At 21.4% G+C, this 24,171-nt stretch overlaps 1 protein-coding gene across 2 annotated transcripts in view; it reads right to left on the bottom strand.

Annotated features, from left to right (window-relative positions):
• Positions 1 to 24,171, bottom strand: part of LOC122507095 (scavenger receptor class B member 1) — a 46,014-nt gene that overhangs the window by 21,196 nt on the left and 647 nt on the right. The window contains exon 2 of one of the 2 annotated variants that reach the window (XM_043619618.1): positions 20,368 to 20,575. In XM_043619618.1, coding sequence (XP_043475553.1) covers positions 20,368 to 20,425 — 58 coding nt within the window. In that variant the 5' untranslated portion in view covers positions 20,426 to 20,575. The remainder of the gene's footprint in view (positions 1 to 20,367; positions 20,576 to 24,171) is intronic. The other variant, XM_043619617.1, reaches the window with a different exon arrangement.

Genomic DNA, 24,171 nt, shown 5'->3' with positions numbered 1-24,171 from the left:
GTGTGCAAAGTATGAGTTTTAAAATTTTGACGTCATAATGGTTCAAATGCCCTTAAATAAATAAATATATATATAAATATATATATTTAATTAAATAAATTAAATTAAATTAATTAAATTAATTAAATTAAATTAAGAATAAAAATTTAGTTTCATGGAGAATGAATTAATTTTTCCCAAAAAAAAAAAATTATTTTTTATTCCACATTTTGTGGATTCGTTGAAGAGTTGAACAGGAATTGTAACTGTTTATATTATTGTAAGTTTTAAACATTGAAAGATGGAGGGCCTTTCACCGTCATGAACTCAATTACTTGTATAACTTGCTCCACTAACACAAGACCCTGATGGCTACTTGACTCTTGTAATTAAAAAACACGGTTTCCTTGGTTAAGAGCACATTTTATTTATATAAAAAAGAAAAAAACACGATTTACTCAATACTCATTGCCATAGACTCTTGGATACTAAAATAAAAGTAGCTATTTAAATTATTTTTTTACGATTTTCAATTTTTAACCACGTTAATAATAATAATAATAATAATAATATCTCGTGTATTAACCAAAAGAAAAATTATTTTACACAGACAGGAAAAAAGACATGAAAATAACTAATTTCCTGCTATTCATCGTTCTTCTCAAATAAAAAAATTTTACTTACAATCCAATCATAAATAAACCAATAAAGAAATTAATAAACAATTTTTTATTTATATTATTTATTTATTATAAGTAATTTCATATAACAAATAAATAATAAATATAAAATAATAAATAAATAATAAATAAAGAAGAAATAATTAATATTTAGTTAAATAAATATATTTATTATTATTATTATTTACTAAATTGGTATTTAATAAAAATTTATTTATTAAAAATAACAATATAATCTTTTTCCAAATTTGTTAATTAATTCTTCGAATAAATTCTTTATTTGCTTTTGATTTATTAATTAAAATGTATAAATAAATAAAATAGACGGATTTAATGAGAAGGGAAAATTTTTTTTTCCTTCTTTTTGGATTGAGGAACTTAAAGAAATGTTGCTTTTTTATACCATTTAATTGTAAATGTCAATTTTACTACTTTCACTCTTATGGCATGATCGAATCGCGAGAGAAGGAAAAGCCACTAAACAAGATATAAAACTTGAGGGACATGAAAATTATACAATCTCAATATGATGATGAACTAAAAAATTCCCAGAGTTTTTCATTTTTATTTCATGAATTTTTTTTTAATTTCCAAAGAATTCCCCCAAAATTATTTTTTTTTCCACAACTATTTTTCTTAACTTTGAATTATTTTTTATTGTTATTAAATTTTACGTTAAGTTAAAAAAAATTTTTTAATTTTCAATCTATTTTTTCTAGTATGGAAAATTTTTTGTCAAACTTGTAAGTAAATTTAAATAATTAATAATTGAATTTAAATAATTAATAATTAAATTTAAATAATTAATAATTAAATTTAAATAATTAATAATTAAATTTAAATAATTTTACTTGAATTAATTTATTATAAATTACTAAATAAACAACTAAATTAAATTCAAAAAAAATAACAATAATTTATTGAGGCTCAATTTACGAAAGCAAAAAGAAAAAAAATAATTTTCATGTGTGTCTCTCTCCTAATTTTACGACTGTTTTCATCCTTGAGTAAATAACAACTCTCTCGATAATATAAATTTTTTTTCCACTAATGAAAAATGATAATTAATTTTTTTTTCTCCCTCGGTTATTTTTTTTCCACAATTATATAAAATCCAGTAGGTTGTTGTTTTTTTTAACTACAAATTTTATTGAGACCAGTGACACTGGGAGAACGAGAGGGAAAAAAAGAGATAAAATGTCCTTCTCAGGTCTAAGGACGACAGGATTATTGAACAAAATGTTAATAATATATGGTCATATCATTAAAATGAAGCAATGCCTCGGTCAAGCTTAATAAAAAAAAAAAACCTTTTCCAACAATTAAACGCAAACCTCTCGCGCAAGGTGAGGAAAATTAAAAAAAGAATACGGAAATTCATTAAGAAAATGACTCTTTCCAGAAATTTTAACTTTCTACAAAAGAAATTTTTTTTTCAATACGAAATAAATAAATAATGAATTTCTTTTATTTAGAGACTTTTTGCCTGTTTAAATAAATAAATAAATAAATAAATAAATAAATAAATAATTAAATAACTAAATAAAAAATAAAATAAAATAGTATAAATTAAAAAAAAATTAAATTAAATAAATAAATAACTAAATAAATAAATTTTTCCCTTTCTGTGAAGGGAATTTTTTTTACTTAAACAATTTTTTTATTATTAAAATTATTAAGAAAAATTTCAAATTTTTTGTCACATAATCTCTCTTAATATTCTTTTTTTTTTGCAAAAAAACTTTATTTAACTTCCCACAACAAAAAATAATAAATTTTTAAAAATTCAAATTATTGCAAAGAAAATAATAAATAAATTTGAATTAAATTTAGACTGTTATAAATATTATCATCAACTTTTTGCAAAATGTTTTAATATATTTTTTTTAATAATAAAAAAATTGCGAATATGTTTTATAATATATTTTCGGTTAAATTTTACATTCAGCATTTATCCAAGACACCATAGAGAGAAAAGGAACGAATTACACCTGTTGTATAATATTCTCACTTTCCATAATTCCAATGACCTAATTCTATACATATAGGTATACTTTCGATGATTCTTTCACGACTTTTTCATTATTGCTATTCATTAGAAACTTGAACAAAGAAAAAAAAAGAAAATAAAGAGAATGTGAGAGTAAAATGCCTCTTGATAATTTAAATGCATTTTTTTATTTCGAAAGAAAATAAAGTACGAAAGTAAGGAAAAAATATTTAAACACTATAATATAAAAAATAATTAAATAAATAAATATTAATAATTGTTACGAAAAGTTTTTTATTACTTTATAAATTTTAATCAATTAATTAATTATTTATTATTATGAATAATAAATTAAAAATTATACACTAACAATTGTTCTAAATTGTTTGGTTTAATATTATTAATCATTAGTATTCATTTATTTTTAATTCTTGTCAAAATTCAATTTTTTAAAAATTTTTGGCAAAATTTTAATTATTTTCAAAAGTTTTCCTCAATCTCATATGAATTCTATTATTTTCAAATTTTTTTAAAAATTATTTTTATAAATAATAAAATTCTTTTTAGGAATTCAATTATTTTCACAAATAAAAAAACTCATCGCAGAATTTCAATTATTTCTAATACAATTTTAATCGAATTCCTCGAAAAATGTAATTATACTTAAAAATTTTATTAAAATTCGTCAAAAGAATTCAATTTTAAGAAATATTTATTTATTCAATAAATTATTTATTTTTGCATTTAAATAATGGAACTCTCGTAGAATTTTTAAAAAAAATTGATTTAAAAATAAATTTCATTTCAAATTTTACATTTGAATATTAATTATTCAAATTATTCAAACATTCAAATAATATTTGAATACTAAAATCATTATAATATGAATTTTAAGAAATAATTGAATTTTGAAAAGTTTTCCAAATTAAATTCTCTGAAAATCTTAATTTTTCCTACTTATAACCAACAATTCTGTAGAATTAATTATTTTGAAAAAGTTTAATTGAATTTTTTTCAGAAATTATTTGAAGATTTTAATTTTCTAATATATATTTAATTGAAGAATTTCCGAATAATCGGAATTTCTGTAAACTTGAATTGTAATTAAATGGATTTAAAAATTCCCAAAAAACTTTTTCAAAAATTATTAAAGGTAATTGATTTAAAGAAGAATTCTATTTAAAAATTCTAGAAAATAATAATTTAATTAAAATGATGAAAATAATTTAGAAAAGAAGTTATTGATGTTATCAAATAATTTTACAATCGTTTTTAACAAATAGAAATTTTGCAAATATTTTTTCCAAAATAAATTAAAAATTTCTTAAACAATATTTGATTTTTAAATTTCTTTTTACTTAAAACATGTACTTTGTTTATGAATTGTAATTAAGAAGCAGAAAATGTGCAAAATATTTTCTACTTTCTAATTTTAATTTTCCATTAATTTTGAAATTTTTTTTAGAAAAAAGGAAAAAATAGTTGCATAATTTCGATTTGTCAAATAATTATACAAAATGCTAATTTTTTTAGAAACAAAAAAATAGTGAATATTAACATTAATAATTTTTCAACGCTTAGCGTCGTGACGCTAAATTTTTTTCCAAAGATTTAGAGTCTAGACAGTCAAATGGAAAATTTAAGAAATAAAATCTTTTTTTTTCTTCTCGTTTTGTTTTTTTTATCTATATAATTGTGCATTGTATGACGTCTGTAAAAATCACACAGACAAAACGCGACTAGAAAGACAAGTAATTAATATGAATCGTCCATCAAAACCGTTGCGGCAAAGGAAGGCTGTTGGATTTCTCAATGCTTTTCACGAGAGAGAAAAAGAAAAAGAGAGTGAGAGAAAGAGAGAGAGATAGAAGTATGTACATTTTTTAAACTTTAATAGTTCTCTCGATGATGGTGTAATTGACTATTAATTATGCAAAGCACATTTCAAACTAACGTCAGACCGCCGACCTTATAAATTCCTTCAATGGGAAGCTTTACGATGATTTCAATAATATTTTTTAATGTTATTAATATTTCATATTTATTATATACGTACACACATAGAAGCACCATTATATTATTTTTAATTCAAATAATTCAAATCCTGACTTCATGAAATTAAAGAAAGAACCAAAAAATAATAATTTTTCCGAAAAGATAAACGAAAAAGGAAAAAGAAAGAAATTTCTATCATCAGAGAAAGAATAATTTTTTTTTCAGAAAAGAATAAATATAGTTTTTAATTATAATAATAATTACTATTGTTTTTATTATTGCTATTAATAGTTATTATTAATTATTAATAATCAATGTATTTTATTATTAATAATAAAAATCAAAAATTGTAAAAAAAAATTAAATAATTTGAATTTCGCGCCAAATTTAATTCTATGACGCGTCCACCAGGTGGCGAGAGAACGCTTCGCTCATAATCGAGATAATGATAGTATAATTTCTAAAACTTATATATTTTTTATTATTAATTTCTATTTATTTATTATTATTTACAATTATTTATCACTAATTTATGATTTTTAATTATCTTGAGACCCCCTTTCTTGTCTTAATTTCTTGAAAATTTATTTTCTTCACAAAAAATGGAAAATAAATATAAAAAAAAACAAAATTTAAGACTCGAGCTAATTAGGAAATTTTATTTATTATTATAAATTATTATAAATTTTTTTTTTTTTTTAAATTGAATAATAAAGAAAAACGAAAGTCTAGTCAAAAGGAAGGGTCAATATCCTAACATAATATCAGGAAATAAGTTCCCTTGCTTTTTTTTTTTGAAAAATAAATTTCTTATTTTCTTTTTTTTTACTTTCAAAAGGAAAAAAAATTGTTTAACTCATCAATAAAAAGATAATGATCAAATTGGAGGACAATTACAAAACGATTCACACGAAAGAAATTGATTGACATAAAATGATATGATGTAAAGTTAGTGATGTAACTTGAACATTTTAAATCAACCTTTGCTTACTTCCTGTGAATCAACTTACTTTATACTACTGACGAAGCAGATTTATGAAATAATATGTATTACACCGTATAAGGTCAAGGACAACAATGATTGAATTCCAAAAGTAGACATTTAATTATCATCTCTCATCTCAATATATTAAAAAGGAGAGAAAAAAAATTTATCAAAAATTTCCCCCAAGATCAAGGTTATTATCGTAATTATTTTTTTCAACGAGGGACAAATATGAAAAATCAAAAAAAAATTTTAAAATAGAAAAAAGCAAAACAAAAAATAGAGAAACAAAAAAAAGGAAAGGAAACAGAAAAATAAAAAAGTAAAAAAAAATCAAACGAAAAAAAGCAAACGAAAAAATAGAAAAAAAACGAAAAGCAAAAAAAAAAAAGAAAACAGAAAAATAAAAAAGCGAAAAATAGACACAACAGAAAAACAAAAAAAAACAGAAAACCAAAAAGCGAAAAAATAATAAAAAAAGAAGCAAAAAAAAGAAAAAATAAATAAAACAAATAAAACCAAAAAAGCAAAAAACAAAAAAATAGAAATAAACAAAATAAATTAATGTTACTGAAGAAAAAAATGTTTTTATAATAACAAAATAGAAAGACACAATAAATAATATGTTACTTAATACAAAACAAAAGAAAAATTAATATGCAACAATGAGAGAAAAAAAAGTTGCATATTAATAATCTTGATACAACTTTTTTTTTCTGAAATTTGAACTTTCGCAATCTTCTGTTGACCTCTATTAATGAGAAGAAAAAAAAAAGAGAGGAAGATTTGAGTGTACAAAAAAAAATGAACAAAAAACAAAGAATAACTGACAAATTTAAATAACTTGTTTCTCATGTTTTTCAGTCAATTTTTTTTTCAAATTTGAATTACAAAAAGATGTCATTTATCAAAAAAAAAAAAAGTTATAAACATGTTATAAATCTTTTTCCAGCATTAAAATGAAATTTACTATTCAAAACAATAATGTATACGAATTTGTTGTTATTTATTTTTCCACAGACATTAAAAATTTTTTAAATTTCAATTCAAACCTTTCGAAATTAAAAATTTTATTTTATTCAATAGATCGAATAGAAATTATTTCTAAAAATTACCGCATTGTAACTCTTCCAAAATTTAATTATTTTCTACGATAATCTTCGTTTTTAAATAAACTTCTTCCCCGAGTCAATAATTGTTAATAATTTTTCGAAAATTCTTCGAGAATAATTCAATTATTTCAGAATATTTTTGTTTTTCGAAAAGAATTTGAATTTCATAAAAGAATTTTTAGACAATTTGAAAAGCTTATATTAATTTTTTTGAAAGAATTATTTTAACTAAAACTTTGAAAATAATTGGAATTTTTGAAAAATTATATTAAAAAAAAGTCTAAGAATTCTAAGATCTAATTTTATTTTGGTTTCCTTTAGTAAGGGAAATAAAAATTTGTTTTTCTTCTAGTAAATAAATATTAAAATAATAAATCAATAGAAAAATAATAAATTTAAATTAAATAAAAATTAAAATTAAATAAAAATTAAAATTAAAAATTAAAAATAAAAATAAAATTAATAATAAAAATAAAATAATAAAAAATTAAAATAATAAATCAATAGAAAAAAATAATTTTAAATTAAATAACTAACAAAGAGTTTTATTCTGAACAATCTCAAAGATCTAAATTTTACTTTATGTCGTTTAAGAGCAAAGAATTTTTGTCGCCACCTGTCGGAGGCGTCACTGAATTACAATAGCGCAAAATTTAAAACAATGTTTAAAAAAATTTCCTTTTTTTCCTAAACAAATACATAATAAATGTTGGTCTTCTTTTAGAGACGAAAATAAAATTTTTTTTCTTTTCCTAGTTGAAAAACAAATAAATAATGGATGTCTTTTAGTATAACAATAGTAAAAATTTGCTTTTTTCTAGTTAAAAAACAATTAATATAAATTTTACTTTTCTTTCAATAACAGACATAGAAATTTGGTTTTTTCTTTCTAGTAAATAAAAAATAAGATAGTAAATTTAAATAAAAAATCTAAGGGAGAGTTTCATTCTAAAGAATCTAAAGGATCTGAAGTATCTCAAGGAGCCACTCTTTATTTTAAGTCGTTTAAGGGCAATGAATTTTTGTCGCCACCTGTCGGAGGCGTCACTGAATTATAATGGCGCGAAATTTAAATGGATTTACTTTTACTCTTCATACATTTCTCTCATTTCTATTTTTCTTCCTCTTTTCAGAAAAGAATTTTCCTTATACAATATTTTTATTTTGAAATTCGAGTGTAAAAATTATATTTTTGTTTACGTATACGTATATGAAAGTAAAATAGAGAAAATCTGTCGGTTCATTCACCGATCATATTATACACTCGTAACAATTATTATGCCACTTTTATATATATGTATATACAAATATATGTATATCTAATTACGATAAATTTCTTCTAAGTTTCGTGTGTTACGTTTCGCGCTTAAGAAGTGCATTTTCAACAATAATATATATTCTCCCATTCCCAGCGAGCGCAAGTGGTGGCAAAAGGATCGAATATAATCTATTCTCACGCGAACACGATGTTTATCAACTAATGTTGACAATGTGAATGGACTTTCATGAGACCTAAGAACTCTCTTCATCAACATAAGTGCAAAAAAATTATTTTATCCACCCAAACACACCGACAAGAAACTACACTTTCTAAAACCATAAATTCTATTATATACCAAAATTATCCTAAACTAGTCCATAAAATTTTTTTCCTAAACTTACGGAACAAAAATTTAAATTAAAAAAAAAAACATTAAAAAAGTGTATTAAAAAAAATTCTATTACAAAATCTTTCGAAAAATTCGGACTAAAATTTTTATTTCTCTCTCTCTACTTTGCAAATGCGATTTTAACAGTGATACAGATTTTTATACTAAAACTTTGTAATGAGCTAGATCAATTCTGATACGAAAACACAAGATTTCTACACGTGCTGGTTATATAAAAATCTTTTTTTTTTCTTCTGCTCTTTTTTTATTGAGATAATAATACCTAATCATTACATAATAAATAGAATTACACAAATGTCAATATTACTTCTTTTTTTGTCAAAAAAAAAAAAAAAAATTCCAAACGATTGCATGTTAATTATTCCCCGCCAATTAATATTCTTGTTTTCAAGTCAAAAACCAGTGACATTCAATAGGAAGAATTTAGAAATTAAAAAAGAATACACAATTGTATCATCATTGCTAAGAAAAACCAAAATTTATTTTGTTTTTAGAAAAAAAAACAAATTTTTATTTTCGCTATAAAAAGAAATCCAAATTTTATTATTAAAAAATTAATAAAAATGAATTTGTCTTTAACTAGAAATGGAAATAAAATTTTATTTTCGTCACTAAATGAAAACCAAAATTTATTATGTATTTATTTAGGAAAAAAACCAAATTGTTTTAAAAATCGATTTAAATTTCGCGCCATTGTAATTCAGTGACGCCTCCGACAGATGGCGATAATAATTCTTTGCTTTTAAACGACATAAAGTAAAAATTAGCTCTTTGAGATTCTTCAGAAAATCAGAACGAAACTCTTCGTTAGATTTTTTATTTTAATTTATATTTATTTAAAAAAATCTACATTTATTTATTATTTGTTTTTTAACTAGACATTATCTTTACGAAAAGAAAAACAAAATTTAATTAACTTAATTTTCGTGTTTCTTTCATTAAATTATAGACAACAGCCTTCATTTTACTAAAAAGAACAAAAATTTCTGTAGCTTTCTTCCAAGAAAACAAAAAATTTCAAAAATTGATTCGAAATAGAAAAAAAAGGAAAAAAATGAATTAAATTTGGAAATCAAAGGAAAATTACGTAACGGTTTTGTATAAAGTGAACTTGAAAATATTTTTTTTTACATTTTGACATGATTTTCATGATGGATAAATGCCAAAAGGATTTTGTTTATCGAAAAGCCATTGGGAATTTAAACGACTAACAAGTAACAAATATAATGCACGTGGTATGCGGAATAATATAGGATCGCCTTGAAAGTCAAATGGAAAATCCAAAGTGCGTGCACGTTGTTAAGGTGACCTGACAATATCTAATGAGCTACTTATTTCACATCTTTTTCCTATACATAAATTTATTCTCCTCCATTATTACATATATTAGATTATCCTAATTTTTATTTTAAAAAAAAGTTATATAATAATTAAAATAAAACTGTCTTCTTTTCATTTTCTTTCAGTTTTCTCTCCAAGATATTTTTGAAATCAATATTTATTTATTTAATCAATGAAATAAAATATTTATATTCTCTTATAATAATTTATCTTTTTGTTCAAATATTTTTAAAATGTATAATATGTCCATTAAGGGCAATAAGTTCTCTTGCCATCTAGCGGAGGCGTCACTGAACTATAATGACAAAAATTACAATCTACAAAATGAAAGGCACTTTTATTTTATAAAATAAGTAAATTATAATTATTTAATACGTTTATTATTATTTATTTATTAGTATTATTATTTATATTATTTTTATTTATTAATTTATTAATATTTATTATTGTGCTTTAGTAATTAATTTAAATAATCCATTAACAGTACTTATGAGTGTGGAATAATATTTGATGAAATTTTTTTTCAAAATTCAGTAATCGCGAGAGACAGAGAGAATCGTATATATAATTAAGACATTTTCGTGTTTCATTGTGACGACAAATTATTGCATTGCAAGAACCACTTTTTTTCTTACGCACAAAAACTGTAATTATAATGAATAAACTGGTTTCATAAAATTAAAAAAAACCATTGTAATATTTACTATGTGCTTTTGTAATTAAAATATTTGATTGTTATTTCTTTTCCTTTGAAAAATCCAGTTTTAATCAATAAATACTTCGTAAAATATTGTCATTTATTCGAATTACGTAATATCATAAGGTGACAAATAAAAATTACTGCTTGATTTAAATTTTACATTAAAGTAACAAAAAATAAACGAAAAAGAAAATATTTCACAGGCCTTTTTAAATCAAAAAAATATTCAAATGGTAACAATAGTAATTATAATATTAATAGAAGTAATAATAATAATAATAATAAAATTTTAAAAATGGAAACTTAAAAACTTTTTTCGACATTGTTTCCAGGGTTTCCAGATTTGAAAACTTTGGGGAAAAAAGGCAATTGAGAAAAAGAAAAGTTGAGAGCAATTTAGAAAAAAAAGACTTTTCTAGTTAATTGCGATCGTTAAATGATTCACTAATTAATAAATATTTTCTTTACCATCAGTGACTTGAAGAATCTCGATCTTTTTCTCTTTTTTTTCTTTTCAATCTCAGCATTTCTTTTTCCCCTCAAGTCAATGACTTTTGCCATCAGTAAACCGTGAATCTATTACAGCACGTGCTACTATTTACAGTAATGTCACTATCTCTCAATATATTAACCAAACAAAGAAGAAAAAAAATTTTTAATAATTTTAAAATATTTAAAAATGCAAAATAGATTTCTATTAAAAGATTAATCAAGGCAAAAGTCAACACTATCGTGTATGAAAGAAAATTAATTTTCCGCTAATCAAACTAAAGAATCTCAAAAGAGTCACTTTTTAATTCATTAAAGTCGTTTGAGCAATGAATTCATTCGCCATCTGTCGGAGGCGTCAGTGAATTTACAACGCCACGAAAAAATCGATTTTTGTTTACTTTCTATTTAATGGTCATTAATAATCGAATAAATTAAATTAAAAATAAAACAAATCGATACGTCGCGCTATAGTATAACAGATTTTTTAATATTTAAATTTAATTTACACTAAATCCAATTTAATTAAAGGTAAAGAAATCGATTTAAATTTCGCAGTCTAGTGACGCCACCGACAGATGGCGACAAAAATTCGCTCTCAAACGACTTGAAACAAAATTAATAAACTCTTTAAGATTCTTTAGAATTGAATCTCCCTTAGACATTAGCGAAAAATCTCGTTAATGAACATAATGGATTGTTTTTTCTTAATCAAAGAAATTATTCTCTTCCATTCTAGAAATATACGTCTTGATGAGAGAAAAATATCTTTTTACTCGGAAAAAGAAAAGAAGAAACGGAGGACTTTGCACCTGTCTTGGGATTTTTTTTTCTCGACGTGAATAAAATCTTTACAAGTGAATGATCTAAAGTTGTATGGGTTTAATTGAAGATAGTTTTCTGTCCATCTTATAAACAACCACAAGCAAAGGAGTCTCACTTTAAGTGTGACTGGGTTAGAGAGGAAGGAATGCAGCAATCGCTTAGCCTGTTCTCTGGCAGTAAATGTGCGTATGTGTAACCAGGCAGGTCACATAAAACTTTATACCTTTATAAACACATGAACACTTACACATTACACACATGCACATATACAAATATATGTAGGGCCAAGTGTACATATTGTACGTTTACAATATAGTATAGTAAATATTCCAACATCAATAAAAATACACACACACACACACATGAAATATTGCACACAGTCTCAAACTCTGAAGCAAACACTACAACTTTGGTACTAGAAGAATTGCAAGACGAAAAACTGACTCCAATTTCAAACATTAATTCTCGACACACACTGACAACTAATGCCCTAGATTTTTACCTCCATTGCAATCTTCTTTTCTAAGCGAGCGAGTGTGTGTGTGTGTGAAATCTAGATTTCTAACCCGGAGGAAACTCATCATCACAAAACCGATTTCTATAAATGAAGACAGTATACCGGTTGGTTTCTGAGAAATCTACAGGACTGACGATTCGCTAAATACTGGACCAAGACTTTTATTGCCAATATTTGCTCTAAGACTCAATGTCAAACATCAATTTTTAATATTGAACAAATATTCATCCGCCGAGTTAGCGATAGTGTGAAAATTATCTTCTAGAAAGTACAATAACTCTAATAAAAATAATAACTCTGATATAAAAATAATTATTTATACTAATTATAATTGTAATTATTAATATTACTTATTGAATTAAATTACTAGCATAGGTAATTAGTATATTTCTTTTTTTATCATAATTCACCAACATTCCGCAAGGAACCTGGTGGCATGTGGACTAACTAACCCTTGCCATCTGTCGGTCAATCGCAAAAAATATTGGCGCGAAATTCAAATACAAATCCTTTCTTGAAGAAGCAAAAATAAAGAAAATCGGAAAATAAAAAAAGTCTCGTTGCAGAAAATCGAACAGTGGATCAATAAGAATCGAATGCAAATGAATTTAGGGAGAAAATGTTTAAAAGAGAAAATTGAAAATATCGAGAAAATGTACGAAAAGTGTTTTTATGAATTATAATTGCAAATTATTATTCTCGGGAGATGAAGAAAAAAAAAGAAAGAAAAGAAAAGAAAAAAGAAACATTGGAACGTGTGAGAGGTGAACTAACTTTAGAAGAGAAGGGACAAGTGTGTTACGGAGGGAGAAATGACTAACCGAATAATAACTTAACCACATTCTTAAAAGTACTTTAGAACAGGTTTATACCAAGTGTGCAATAATCGAAAATTATCAAGAAAACCTTCTCCGAAATAAGACATTTTATAATTACTTCTCTCATTATACCAATAGAATAATATTTATATATTCTATTCTCCTTTACTATATATTATTATATCCATATGTCGAGATTTGCACAACCAAAGACTAATTTCATTCAAAAAAAATGTTGATTTTTTAATAATAATTATTTATCCCAATTTTTGTTATTATTCTATTATTTTTGTTATTATTTTCTATTATTTCTCGTTTTCGTTTCTCCTTTTCTATTTCATTATTATTACTATTATAACTTAAAAACAAACAAAATTTTAACTGTTTTCGCGGTTATGTAATTCAGTGACGCCTCCGCTAGATGGCGCTCTCAAACGACTTAAAATCGTTTGATTTTATAATGATAATAAATTAAAATAATAAATTTTATTATCATTCTATTAATATATTTTCTTTATCAGAAAAAAAATTTCCTCTAATTCAATAAAAACCCGTTTTTTCTGGATGTAAATTATTATCTTTAATATAACTTTAGAATAATTATTATATACTTTATGAATAAAGAAACCATCAAAAGATGTAATGTTAGAATTCTCTATAATTTCATTATGAGAAATCTTTGAGAAATAAACATTCATATTATTTAAAAAAAAAGCGAGAAAAAAAACAATATTAAAAAGAAGTTGCTCTTAATTATTAAAATGAGATGCAATGTCACACTGCTTTACTGCTCTCTGAATCATAATTTACTATTAGAAACAATTTTTTTCCTCTCTCAAAGCTGCAAATTTACAGCAATTTAATAACCTAATAAGCAAATTTTTAAAGAAGAATTTTTAATTGTTTGAATATTCTTCTACCTATATTATTATTTCCACTATTATTATTTTTCCGTTATTATTATTATTTTTCCACTATTATTATTCGACTGTTATTACAATTACAATTACAATTTTGTTTTAATTATTTACACTCAGAGAAAAATTTCACTTAAACAAACTATAATTTATTTTGAGTAAATCAAATAAATATTTACTTGAATTAAACAATTTTTATTTGAATCAAATAAATTTTTTTCCAAACATTTGTTATTTTTATACATTTGTTAATATTAATATAAATAAATTTATTATAAATAAAAGACTATTATCATCATTATATTTGTTTGTTATTCTGAATAAAAAAAAAACTTGAAACTAAAAAATTATTATTAATAGAACTGAGCAATAAATATTTAAAGTGTGAAACAATTAAACAACTAACAATGATAGCAATCTAACAAAATTCATCCGGTTCAGTGTTGATTCCCGTCGAGATGTTTTAACACTAAGGTCGATTTTAATCGTAACTAAGTGTTCTTGAACAGATAAATGTCAAGGGCAAACACAATATTTATTTTCAATTCTATTTTCTCTCTCTCTTTTTTAAATAATTAATACCATAAAATTACATTAATTTCATTAATGGAAATTGTGGAAATTCTCATTTATCGAAAGCAAAGAACTTTTAAATAATAAATGTAACTTCATATTTCAACTAGACTTTAATTGTCCATAAACATTCTTTCCAGTTTTCTTTTTTAAAAATTCATTAAAAAAAATTTTTTTTAAATATTAAAAACATTTCAATTCTTGTAAATGGTGTTATCATTGAATTATATTATGTTGTTCATAATCAGTAATTTGCTGATTAGTTAATAAATTTACTTTTTAAAAAAAGAAAAAGTAAAAAAATAAACAAATCAACATCATAACTCAAATGCAAAATGACAGAGTTCTTTACATACTTTCATCATCGATTATGAAAGTACAAATAATGATGCTCGTATATGTGCTCGAGCAAGTTTATAATCATTTTAATTAAAAAAGAAATAAAATGATCAACTTCAAGTGTGTTATTATTTATTAATTTTTAATTAAAAAAAAATTAATTTACTGCATTTCCAAAAAGAATAATTAGAAGCTGCATTTGATTTCGTTTTTTCAATATTAACCAAAAATGATTCTATTATAATTAATTAGTTACTTAATTATCATTAATTATGAATGACTAAATTATTTATTAATTTAAAGGTAAATAGTAATTTTCAAAATATAAAATAATAATAATAATAATAATAATAAAATAATAATATAATTAAAAGTTCAAACTGAAAAAAAGTAATTTATATTCAATGCGAAAGATTTTAGAAGATTATACAAACCGATAACGTTTCATTTTATTTCATAATAATAATTAATATATTATATTTGAGATATTTTGATATTTGAATTGAAGATGACAAAAAAAAAATTTTGTAATATTTATTCAGCACGCAATGCCAGACAAATAAAATACAATTTACATATTATATTTGTGCGTAAGCATCGCAAACACACCATTAATCGAACTTCAACCGCAAGGATTTCTCTATCGAAAAAGGATAAAGAACATCCAGATAATTTTTTTCTAAGAATACTAATGCAAAAAATTGATTTTGTAATTTAATTTTTTTCCTTCCACTTTGTATATTCCCAGGTCAATGATCTTCTATTTCATTTTTTAAAGGTCATTTCTTTATATTTAGAGAATATTTAGAAAAAAAATATTTTTAAATTATGATTCTTAATTCAAAACAATTTTGTCCATAATTAATTTTAGTTCTTATTTAATCTTCAAAACATTAAAATTGAAATTTCACTAATTTAAAATTTTTTTTTATCAATTTTAAGATTCAAAAAAAATTTAACAGGAAATAACAAAAAAAAAAAAAAAAAATTAGTAAACAAAAAAGGAATCAAAAACAAAAAAAATATCAATCAAAACAAAAACAAATTTCGAACTCCAAACTGCGAACAGAACACAGGAATATAAACGATTATTCAAGGTAAATAAACATTTTAATTAATGAATGTAGGAAATTATAATTAATAATTAATTAATGTTATATTATAATTTAATAAATTAAAAGTAAAAAAAAAATTGACGAGTGAAAATAATTGAATAAAGAGAAGAGAGAATTGTAAACTACAGTTATAAATAAGCTTTATGTGTGTATATATAATAAATATAGAAAATATCATTAAAAAAAATAGTGAATTGAACTGGAAAAATATTTAGTGTCTAATAAACACACTTTACCATATATAGATCTCTTTACACGTGTGTGTATGCAATTATTATAATGTCGGTTATTACGGAATCCTTCTATTTACTGATATACCTTTCTCCGGTACCCCGTAAATTTCATTTGCCACAACCCAATTCTCCAATATTGAGATGATGTCGTAAATCAATGAAATTATTGCACATCAATGAAGAAAAAATTTTTTAATGTCCAAATCATTTTGATAATTACGCCAATTACTGTTTATAGAAAATATTTTTTGAATTTTCATTTTTTTTCCTATATATTAATTAGAACTTACAATTTAGTTAATTATTGATTTAATTACTTTAATAATTATTAAAACAATAAAATATTTTAATATTAGAGAATATAATATTTTTAATACTACTATTAATATTATTATTTATTATTATTATTATTATTATTATTATTATTAAATTTTTATTACTGTATTTTATTATTATTATTAATAATAAATTAATATTTATTTATTTTATTTATAAACGGGAAAAGCTCTTTCGTATTTTTATTATTACTAAAGAAATATTGTATAAATATTAATAAAAATTTATTAAATAATAAAAACCAATTTAAATAGTAAATAAAAATTGCTATTATCATTATTATTACTTCTATTATTATTATTATTATTATTATTATTTTTATTATTATTGATACTATTATTATTATAACTATACACTATTAAAAAATTTCCAAAAAATTGAAATTTGGTAAAATTTTTTTAGAAAAATAATTGAAATTTGGTAAAATCTTTGAAAATAATTGAAATTTGATAAAATATTTTTAAAATAATTGAGTTTTTAAAAAATATATAAAAAAAAAATAATCAAATTTTTAAAGACTTGTAATTATAAATGATTTCTCCGAAATTTTAATAAACCTAAAAAAGTAAATTTAAAAAAATTTTAATTTACTTTGTTCGAAGGTAAAATTGAATATTGAAAAATTATGATAAATCATTTCTAAGAATTAGTTGTTTATAAATATAGTAATGTTATTTTTCGAAAATAATTGAATTTATAAAAAGAAGTTTTGTATAATTTAAAAAAAAAACTAATTAATTTTTTGAAGAATTTTAATTAAAAATTTCTAATAAAATTTTCTTTAAAATCTTAAAAATAATTCTAAAAAATTGTAATGTTCTTATTTTTTATATGTATATTTGAATTTTTGGAAATATCTAATCGAAAATATTGAAAATAATTGAATTTTAAAAATTAGAATGAAAAAATTGTGAGAATTACTTTCTTCAAAAATATTTTAATACAATTCTTAAGAAACTAATTTCCATTAATTTTTATTTTTATTAAGTTTACATTTAAAGATTTTTCATTAAAATTGAGAATTAAATTATTTTCAAAATTTTGCAAATAGAAATTCTTTAAATGTTGATTTGCAAAATTTATAATAAAAAAATCAATTATTTTCAAAATTTTGCAAATTGAAATGCTTTAAAAGTTGATTTGCAAAATATATAATAAAATACTTGAAAAAAAATCAATTATTTTCAATTATATATTTACAAAATTTAAAATAATTCAAAAACTTTTTAATTGTATATTTCGAAAATGTAATTAGAAAAATTATTCAAAAATAACTTTTTAAAGATTTGTCTATTATACTTTTCACACTAATAAAAATCGAAATAAATTGCAATTTATTCTAAAAATGTGGTATTTTATCACAAAATTTGTGAAAAATAGTCAAAAAAAGTCGGAAAAGTCATAATATCCGAGGTCTGTAAAAATTATTACAATATTATCCACCAAATTTTGAACGTTCAACGAAACGAAATGTGTGACAACATTTTACATCGAGTTAAAAAAAATGAGTAAAAAAAATTAAAATTAATAAAAAAAGAATTAAGAAAATAAAAAGTAAAAAAATACACGAAAAAAATAATAAATAAATAAAAAAGGATTAGAAATAAACAATAAAGAAAAAATAATAAATAAATAAAAAAAGGAATAAAAAAATAAAAAAAAATGAATAAATAAAAAAAAGAATAATAAAAATAAAAAATACCAACTAATGAAAAAATCAAACTACGCATTTCATTTCGAAAAATTCCAAACGTGAATAACACTCAAAAATTCAATCCCAGAGTAAATAGAAGAAACAAGAAAACGAAAGTTGGAAAAAACCCATACGGTAAAATTAATGCATTCACCTTCTAAAAACATCATCAGAGAAAGTTATAGATATTTACTTTTCCTATTTTTTTTTTTTTTTTTTTTTTTTTTTGAAACATTTAATGAACATTGTTGTATGAGATGAAGACAATACCAACTGAAGACATATTAAATTACATCTGAAATTCAACACTCTGCGGATGAGCGGGATTTTCCTATTTTTTGTCAAAACTTGTCATTACAAGCTTAGATGACACGCGAAAGACACAATTTTTACAGTTAAACATCCATTCCGTCTTATTATAAATGCACACTCTATATGACACTAGTAATTTAAGATAAACGTCTACTTGGAAAATTATTCACACGTATTTAAAAAAAAATAATTTTTTTTTTCATATGCTTGTGTTTATGATGATGTGTCGTCAAGGAAGCGGAATACCCATAACGGAGGTCGTTTCGCTCGACGAAACCTCGTGTTAAAAACCACGTGGAATCGTTCAAACATGAAACTTTCTCAAAAAAAAAAAAAAAAAAAAAATTTTATTTTTTTTTATTTTTTTTTCTATTAATTTTAATTGAAAAGTGTTTAAATTCATGAAAATGATTCATTCAAATGAATCACCAATGAAGGAGATAATTAATGAGACGCAAGATGATTTACTAAGTACGAAAAAATTCTTAAGGTTCAAAAGAACGAAATATATTTCCATAAATATTAATATTTTTTCAAACATATTTTGTCTTCAATAAATATCAAAAATTAATTAAACATTTTGAAACCATAAATTATTTTTTACTTCCTTGTATTTTTAATTATTTATTAAAAATTAATAAAAAAAAAAAAAAAAAAATTTTTTTTGAAATAAAAAAATACGAAATAAGTTTTTCCTGACCTTTTATTTTTAAGTAAATAATTTCTTTAAACTAATTTCAAAAGAAAATTTCAAAAATTCTCTAGCTAATTGTAAAAAAAAAATTTACTCCAAAAAAAATTTCGTTTTTTCCCCAAAAAATCATTTTAAAACAATAAACTTTCTCAACACAGAAAATATTTGCGGTTTTATAAAATCGCACAAGCAATATAGTCGGGAACCGGAAAAAGAAAAAGAAAGAAAGAAAAAAAAATGTGGAAGAGAAATCGGATGACAATTATTGTGATTGAATATCCGTTTTCTTCAATTTGTAACGATTTTGAACATTTAATTTTAATGCAATGTTTATAGTATACGGTTATTGAAACTACGTGGTTCGTTGAACATAAACATGTATGAGAGATTATTTCCTATTATTAACGATTGTGAAACAAAATCGTATTTTGCCATTGAAACAGAATATATGTAACGATAGCAAAAAAAAAAAAAAAAAGTTCACTAAACCGTAATTTTCAGTTAGAAACTAATTGATTCCGATATTCATTAAAATTCTAATTCTTTTTCCTGGTTAATTCTAATTTAGCATTTGAATAAATAATTATAATAATATAGAGAGAAAAAAACACGATTTTTGTAAATTATACTACAAAGTCAAACGTGGCTTTGGGGAAAGTTCGTAGGCTCGGGGTTCCTAAGGTTCAGAGTTCGATTCCCACCTTTGGTCAAAAATTTTTATTCTTTAATTTTTCTTCAGAGTTCAATTCCACGAAAGAATTTAATTTAAATATAATTTTAAATCGCGAATTTAAAATCATCATTTTTGTTGCAATAGTAAAAAGTTCAACATTTAATGAAAAATTAAATATTTCACAAAACAAAAAAAAAAAAAGATTTCGCGTTTCAATAATAATTGTTTATGTGCCATAATTGTATGGCCATATATTCTATATAAAAAAATGTAATAAAAAAAAATTATTAAAAAATAACGCGAATACGAAATCGCATATATGGTTGAGAAATAGAAAAATTCTTTAATTAAACAATGAAAAAAAAAAGTTAAATTACTTACACCATCGTCTAAGAAATCCACTCTGTAGTTTAGCACAAATCCCACGATGTACCCTCATCTTGTTTTGTAATCTTTCTCACCGGTTCACTTCGAGGTGACCCTCTCTTCTTTTAATTTGCAACAAAAACTGCACACAACACTCGCAGCTTCTATCAATCACAATCGATTTTCCCCCAAAGATCGTTCTCTATGCATAATATATGTTTTACTATCAAAACAAATTTGAAAAATTATTTATTTATTAAAAAAAAAAAAAAAATGGATTTTATTTATCAACAAAAGAAATTTTATTTATTTTTTTTCTTTATTTATCAACAAAAGAAATTTTCTTATTTCTTCTTTTTTATTTATCCAAAAAAAGTAGGTATATTTTATTTATCAACAAAAGAAATTTTTTTATTTATCAAAAAAAAAAAAAATTTTGAGTTTTTCTATTTATCGAAAAAACGTATAATTTTTTTTATTTATCAAAAAAAAAAAAACATCAAATAATTTTATTTTTCAAAAAAAATATATTTTATTTATTTATTAACTCGAGTTTTTTTCTAAACTCATAGACGGGAAAGAATTTCTTTATTATTCTAGAGACAAATTGATCTAACTTTTAATTTGACAATTTGACAAAAAAATTCTCAAAAAAGTAGGAAAAAAATTTGTACAAAGTAAAGTAAATAAAAAATCTATTTTTGAAAAAAAGAATTAGAGAAATAATATAAATTACTAAATTAGTTATTTTATATTATTGTTACTAATTACTTTGAGTAATAATTCTTCATTTATTTTTTTTTTTTTGACGTGAAAAAAATTCTTGCTGAATTTATAATGAGATTTGAATTTCAAGGTGATCGACCGTTTTATTCAAGCTGCGAATTTTAAAGTATACATATTGAATTATAGATTCTTCTAATTTAAGTGTTCAGAGTTCAATGGCATTTATTGGCAAAAAAAAAAAAATTTGCAAAGTTAATTAAGCCACACAGCAAAGTTTATTAATTTTTAATAAGAAAATAGTTAATTTTTATTTAATATTATTTTTTCATTTCTTTTTTTTTTTTTTTTGTTAAAATAAATAAAAATTAGACTTTTTTCAAAGCGAAAAAAATTATTTACGAAAAAGTAACAGTTTTTTTTATGAATCCTTTATTGCGAAATACGATTTTTTTTTTGGTTTTCGAATAAAGGAGATATTTTAATTTTTACGGAAATCGTTTTACGAAGAAGTAAAATGTACCGCTAATATATTAATACGAATAAAAAACCTTCGAATTTTAAACACCAAAATTTACAAAAGTCGAGAAAAAAATTTATAAATATGAATTTTTTTCGTTTCTATTTTGTTTTTGTTTCCTTATTTTTCAAAAAGTTGAAAAAGTATTTTTTTATATTTTATAAAATATTTAATAATAAATTAAGTTAAATAAATTTTAAATAAATTATTAAGAATAAATAAAATTGTAAAATAAAATTTTTAGTGATAAATTCACTAAATTTTATTTTTAGTAATAAATTAAGTTACTAAATTAATCTTTAGTAATAAATTAAGTTACTAAATTAATTTTTAGCAACAAATTAAATTACTGAATTAACTTTTAGTAACAAATTAAGTTTCAAAACTAATTATTACTAATAAACTAAAATAAATTTGCAAATAGAAAATAATTTACATTAAGTACATAAATTTATAATTGAAAATTTACTTAAAAAATTTTGCAGTCTTTCTTTTAGTGAAGTCTTTTTTTTACTTTTTTAATTTATCTTTTGGATTTTTTACTCTCTACTTTTTGCTTGTTCTATACTTTATTCTTTGCTTTTTTTTGCTTCATTTTTTTTTTTGCCTTTGCTTTTTTATTAAAAAATAATATTCAAAAATAATAAAAATAAAAATTACGATTCGAACAACACAAGACTCGAAGAGATATAAATTCACTTTTACATCCAATTAGAAAATTTTTAACTGGGTCCCTTATGTAAAATATGACACAATAAACCGCGTGCGCTCCAAAAGAGAAACTGTTTAATGATAAGGATCAATGACCACCTTAAAATCTTATAAAAATTTATTCAAAACTTTTATACACGAAAATCACGTCAAAAAAAAAAAAATTTGTTTACAATTATAATAAAGAAATTCTCTCCCGTGAGTCATAAAATATTTTTGCCAATGACGAAACATTTTTCTTTTGTTCAATTTTCAATATTTGAAAATTATTTTCTCCATAGGAAAATTTTTGTAGAACTAAATATTTTTTTCAAAGTTAATAATTTTTTTTCTCTTAAACAATTAAATTTCATCTATACGAAAATATTTTTAAACAATAATTAATTTTATAATAACTAATATTTAATTTTAATTACGAGTAAAATTTACTAAATTAGCAATTTATTAATTTAAATAAACTAAATTAATAACAAATTAATAAATAAAATAATTTAATAAATAATTTAAAATAATAACTTTAAATTAAAGAAATGTACTAAATTTTCAGAATTAATTTATTTTGTTAAGGACAATAAATTTTTGTTCACATAACAAAATAATATTTTTAATCACACAACAAAAGCAACAATTGATTGAACAAAAGTTTATTCGAATAGCAAAATTTTTGTTTTTATTCAAATTAATTAAATAAATAAAATAAATTCTATTAATTAACACAAAAATTTTTATTCGAGCAAAAAATATTTAAATTTATTAAAAACTGAAAATAACTTTTTAATTAACAAACAATTTTGATAAAAAAACAAATTTTGTTTAAAAAAGATAATTTTTTTGCTAAATAATAACAATTTTCATCCATTAAAAATAAATTCAGAGAGCAACAAAAATTTATTTAAATTAATAATTGCATTCTCAGTTAAAAAAGAAAAAAGTTACCAAAGTTTTAACAAAACAATAAATTTTATTCCTTGAGTAAAATTATAATAAACAAATGATTTTGCTCAACCAAAAAGTATGTTCAACTTAAAAAAATTCATTTCAATTAAACAAATAAAATAAAATTTTCTGAATTAAATTGAGCAAAATTATTTATTACTATTTATTATTATTTATTATTATTATTATAATTTTACTCAAGAAAAAAATTTTCAACTAAAAATAATTCATTTTGATTAAACAAGAAACGAACCAAGTATTTTTCAGATAAAATTTAGAGCACAATTATTTATGATTATTATTATTTATTAATATATTATAATTTAAATCAAGCGAAAAATTGGTTCTGAAAAATTCATTTCTATTAAACAATATAAACGAAATAAATTTTTTAAATTCAAATATTTAGTTTGAACAAAATTATTTCTTATTATTATTATTATTATTATTATTATTATTATTATTACTATTATTTTTATAATTATAATTTTACTCAAGGAAAAAATTCGAAAAAATTTCAATGAGAAAATTCGTTTCGATTAAGTAACAAACGAATTAAATCTATTTTAGAGATAAAATTTGGAGCAAAATTATTTATTATTATTTATTATTGTTTATTATATTTATTATTAATTGTTATTATTTATTATTTTCTATTATTATAATTATTTTACTCAATAATTTTAGTCAAGCAAAAAATTGAATCTAAAAAATTTAAATTAAAAAAAAATTAATTAATTAACTAATTAATTAATTAATTAATTTAAATTTAAATTTATTTTTTTTTCGTTTGTTATTTAATAAAAACGAACTTTTCTCACTTCAAATTTATTTGAATTCCAAAAAATGATTTATTACTCGAAAAATGGGTAAAAATAAAAGAAAAACACTTGTGTCAAAGGCAAAAATATTCCCAATTTTCATTTCGG

This window comes from Leptopilina heterotoma, unplaced genomic scaffold (assembly GCF_015476425.1).
Source record: "Leptopilina heterotoma isolate Lh14 unplaced genomic scaffold, ASM1547642v1 Lhet_45, whole genome shotgun sequence".
NCBI classification, from domain to species: domain Eukaryota; kingdom Metazoa; phylum Arthropoda; class Insecta; order Hymenoptera; family Figitidae; genus Leptopilina; species Leptopilina heterotoma.
The sequence above is the reverse complement of the archived record's forward strand: the minus strand, read 5'-3'. Positions and strand labels throughout refer to the sequence as shown.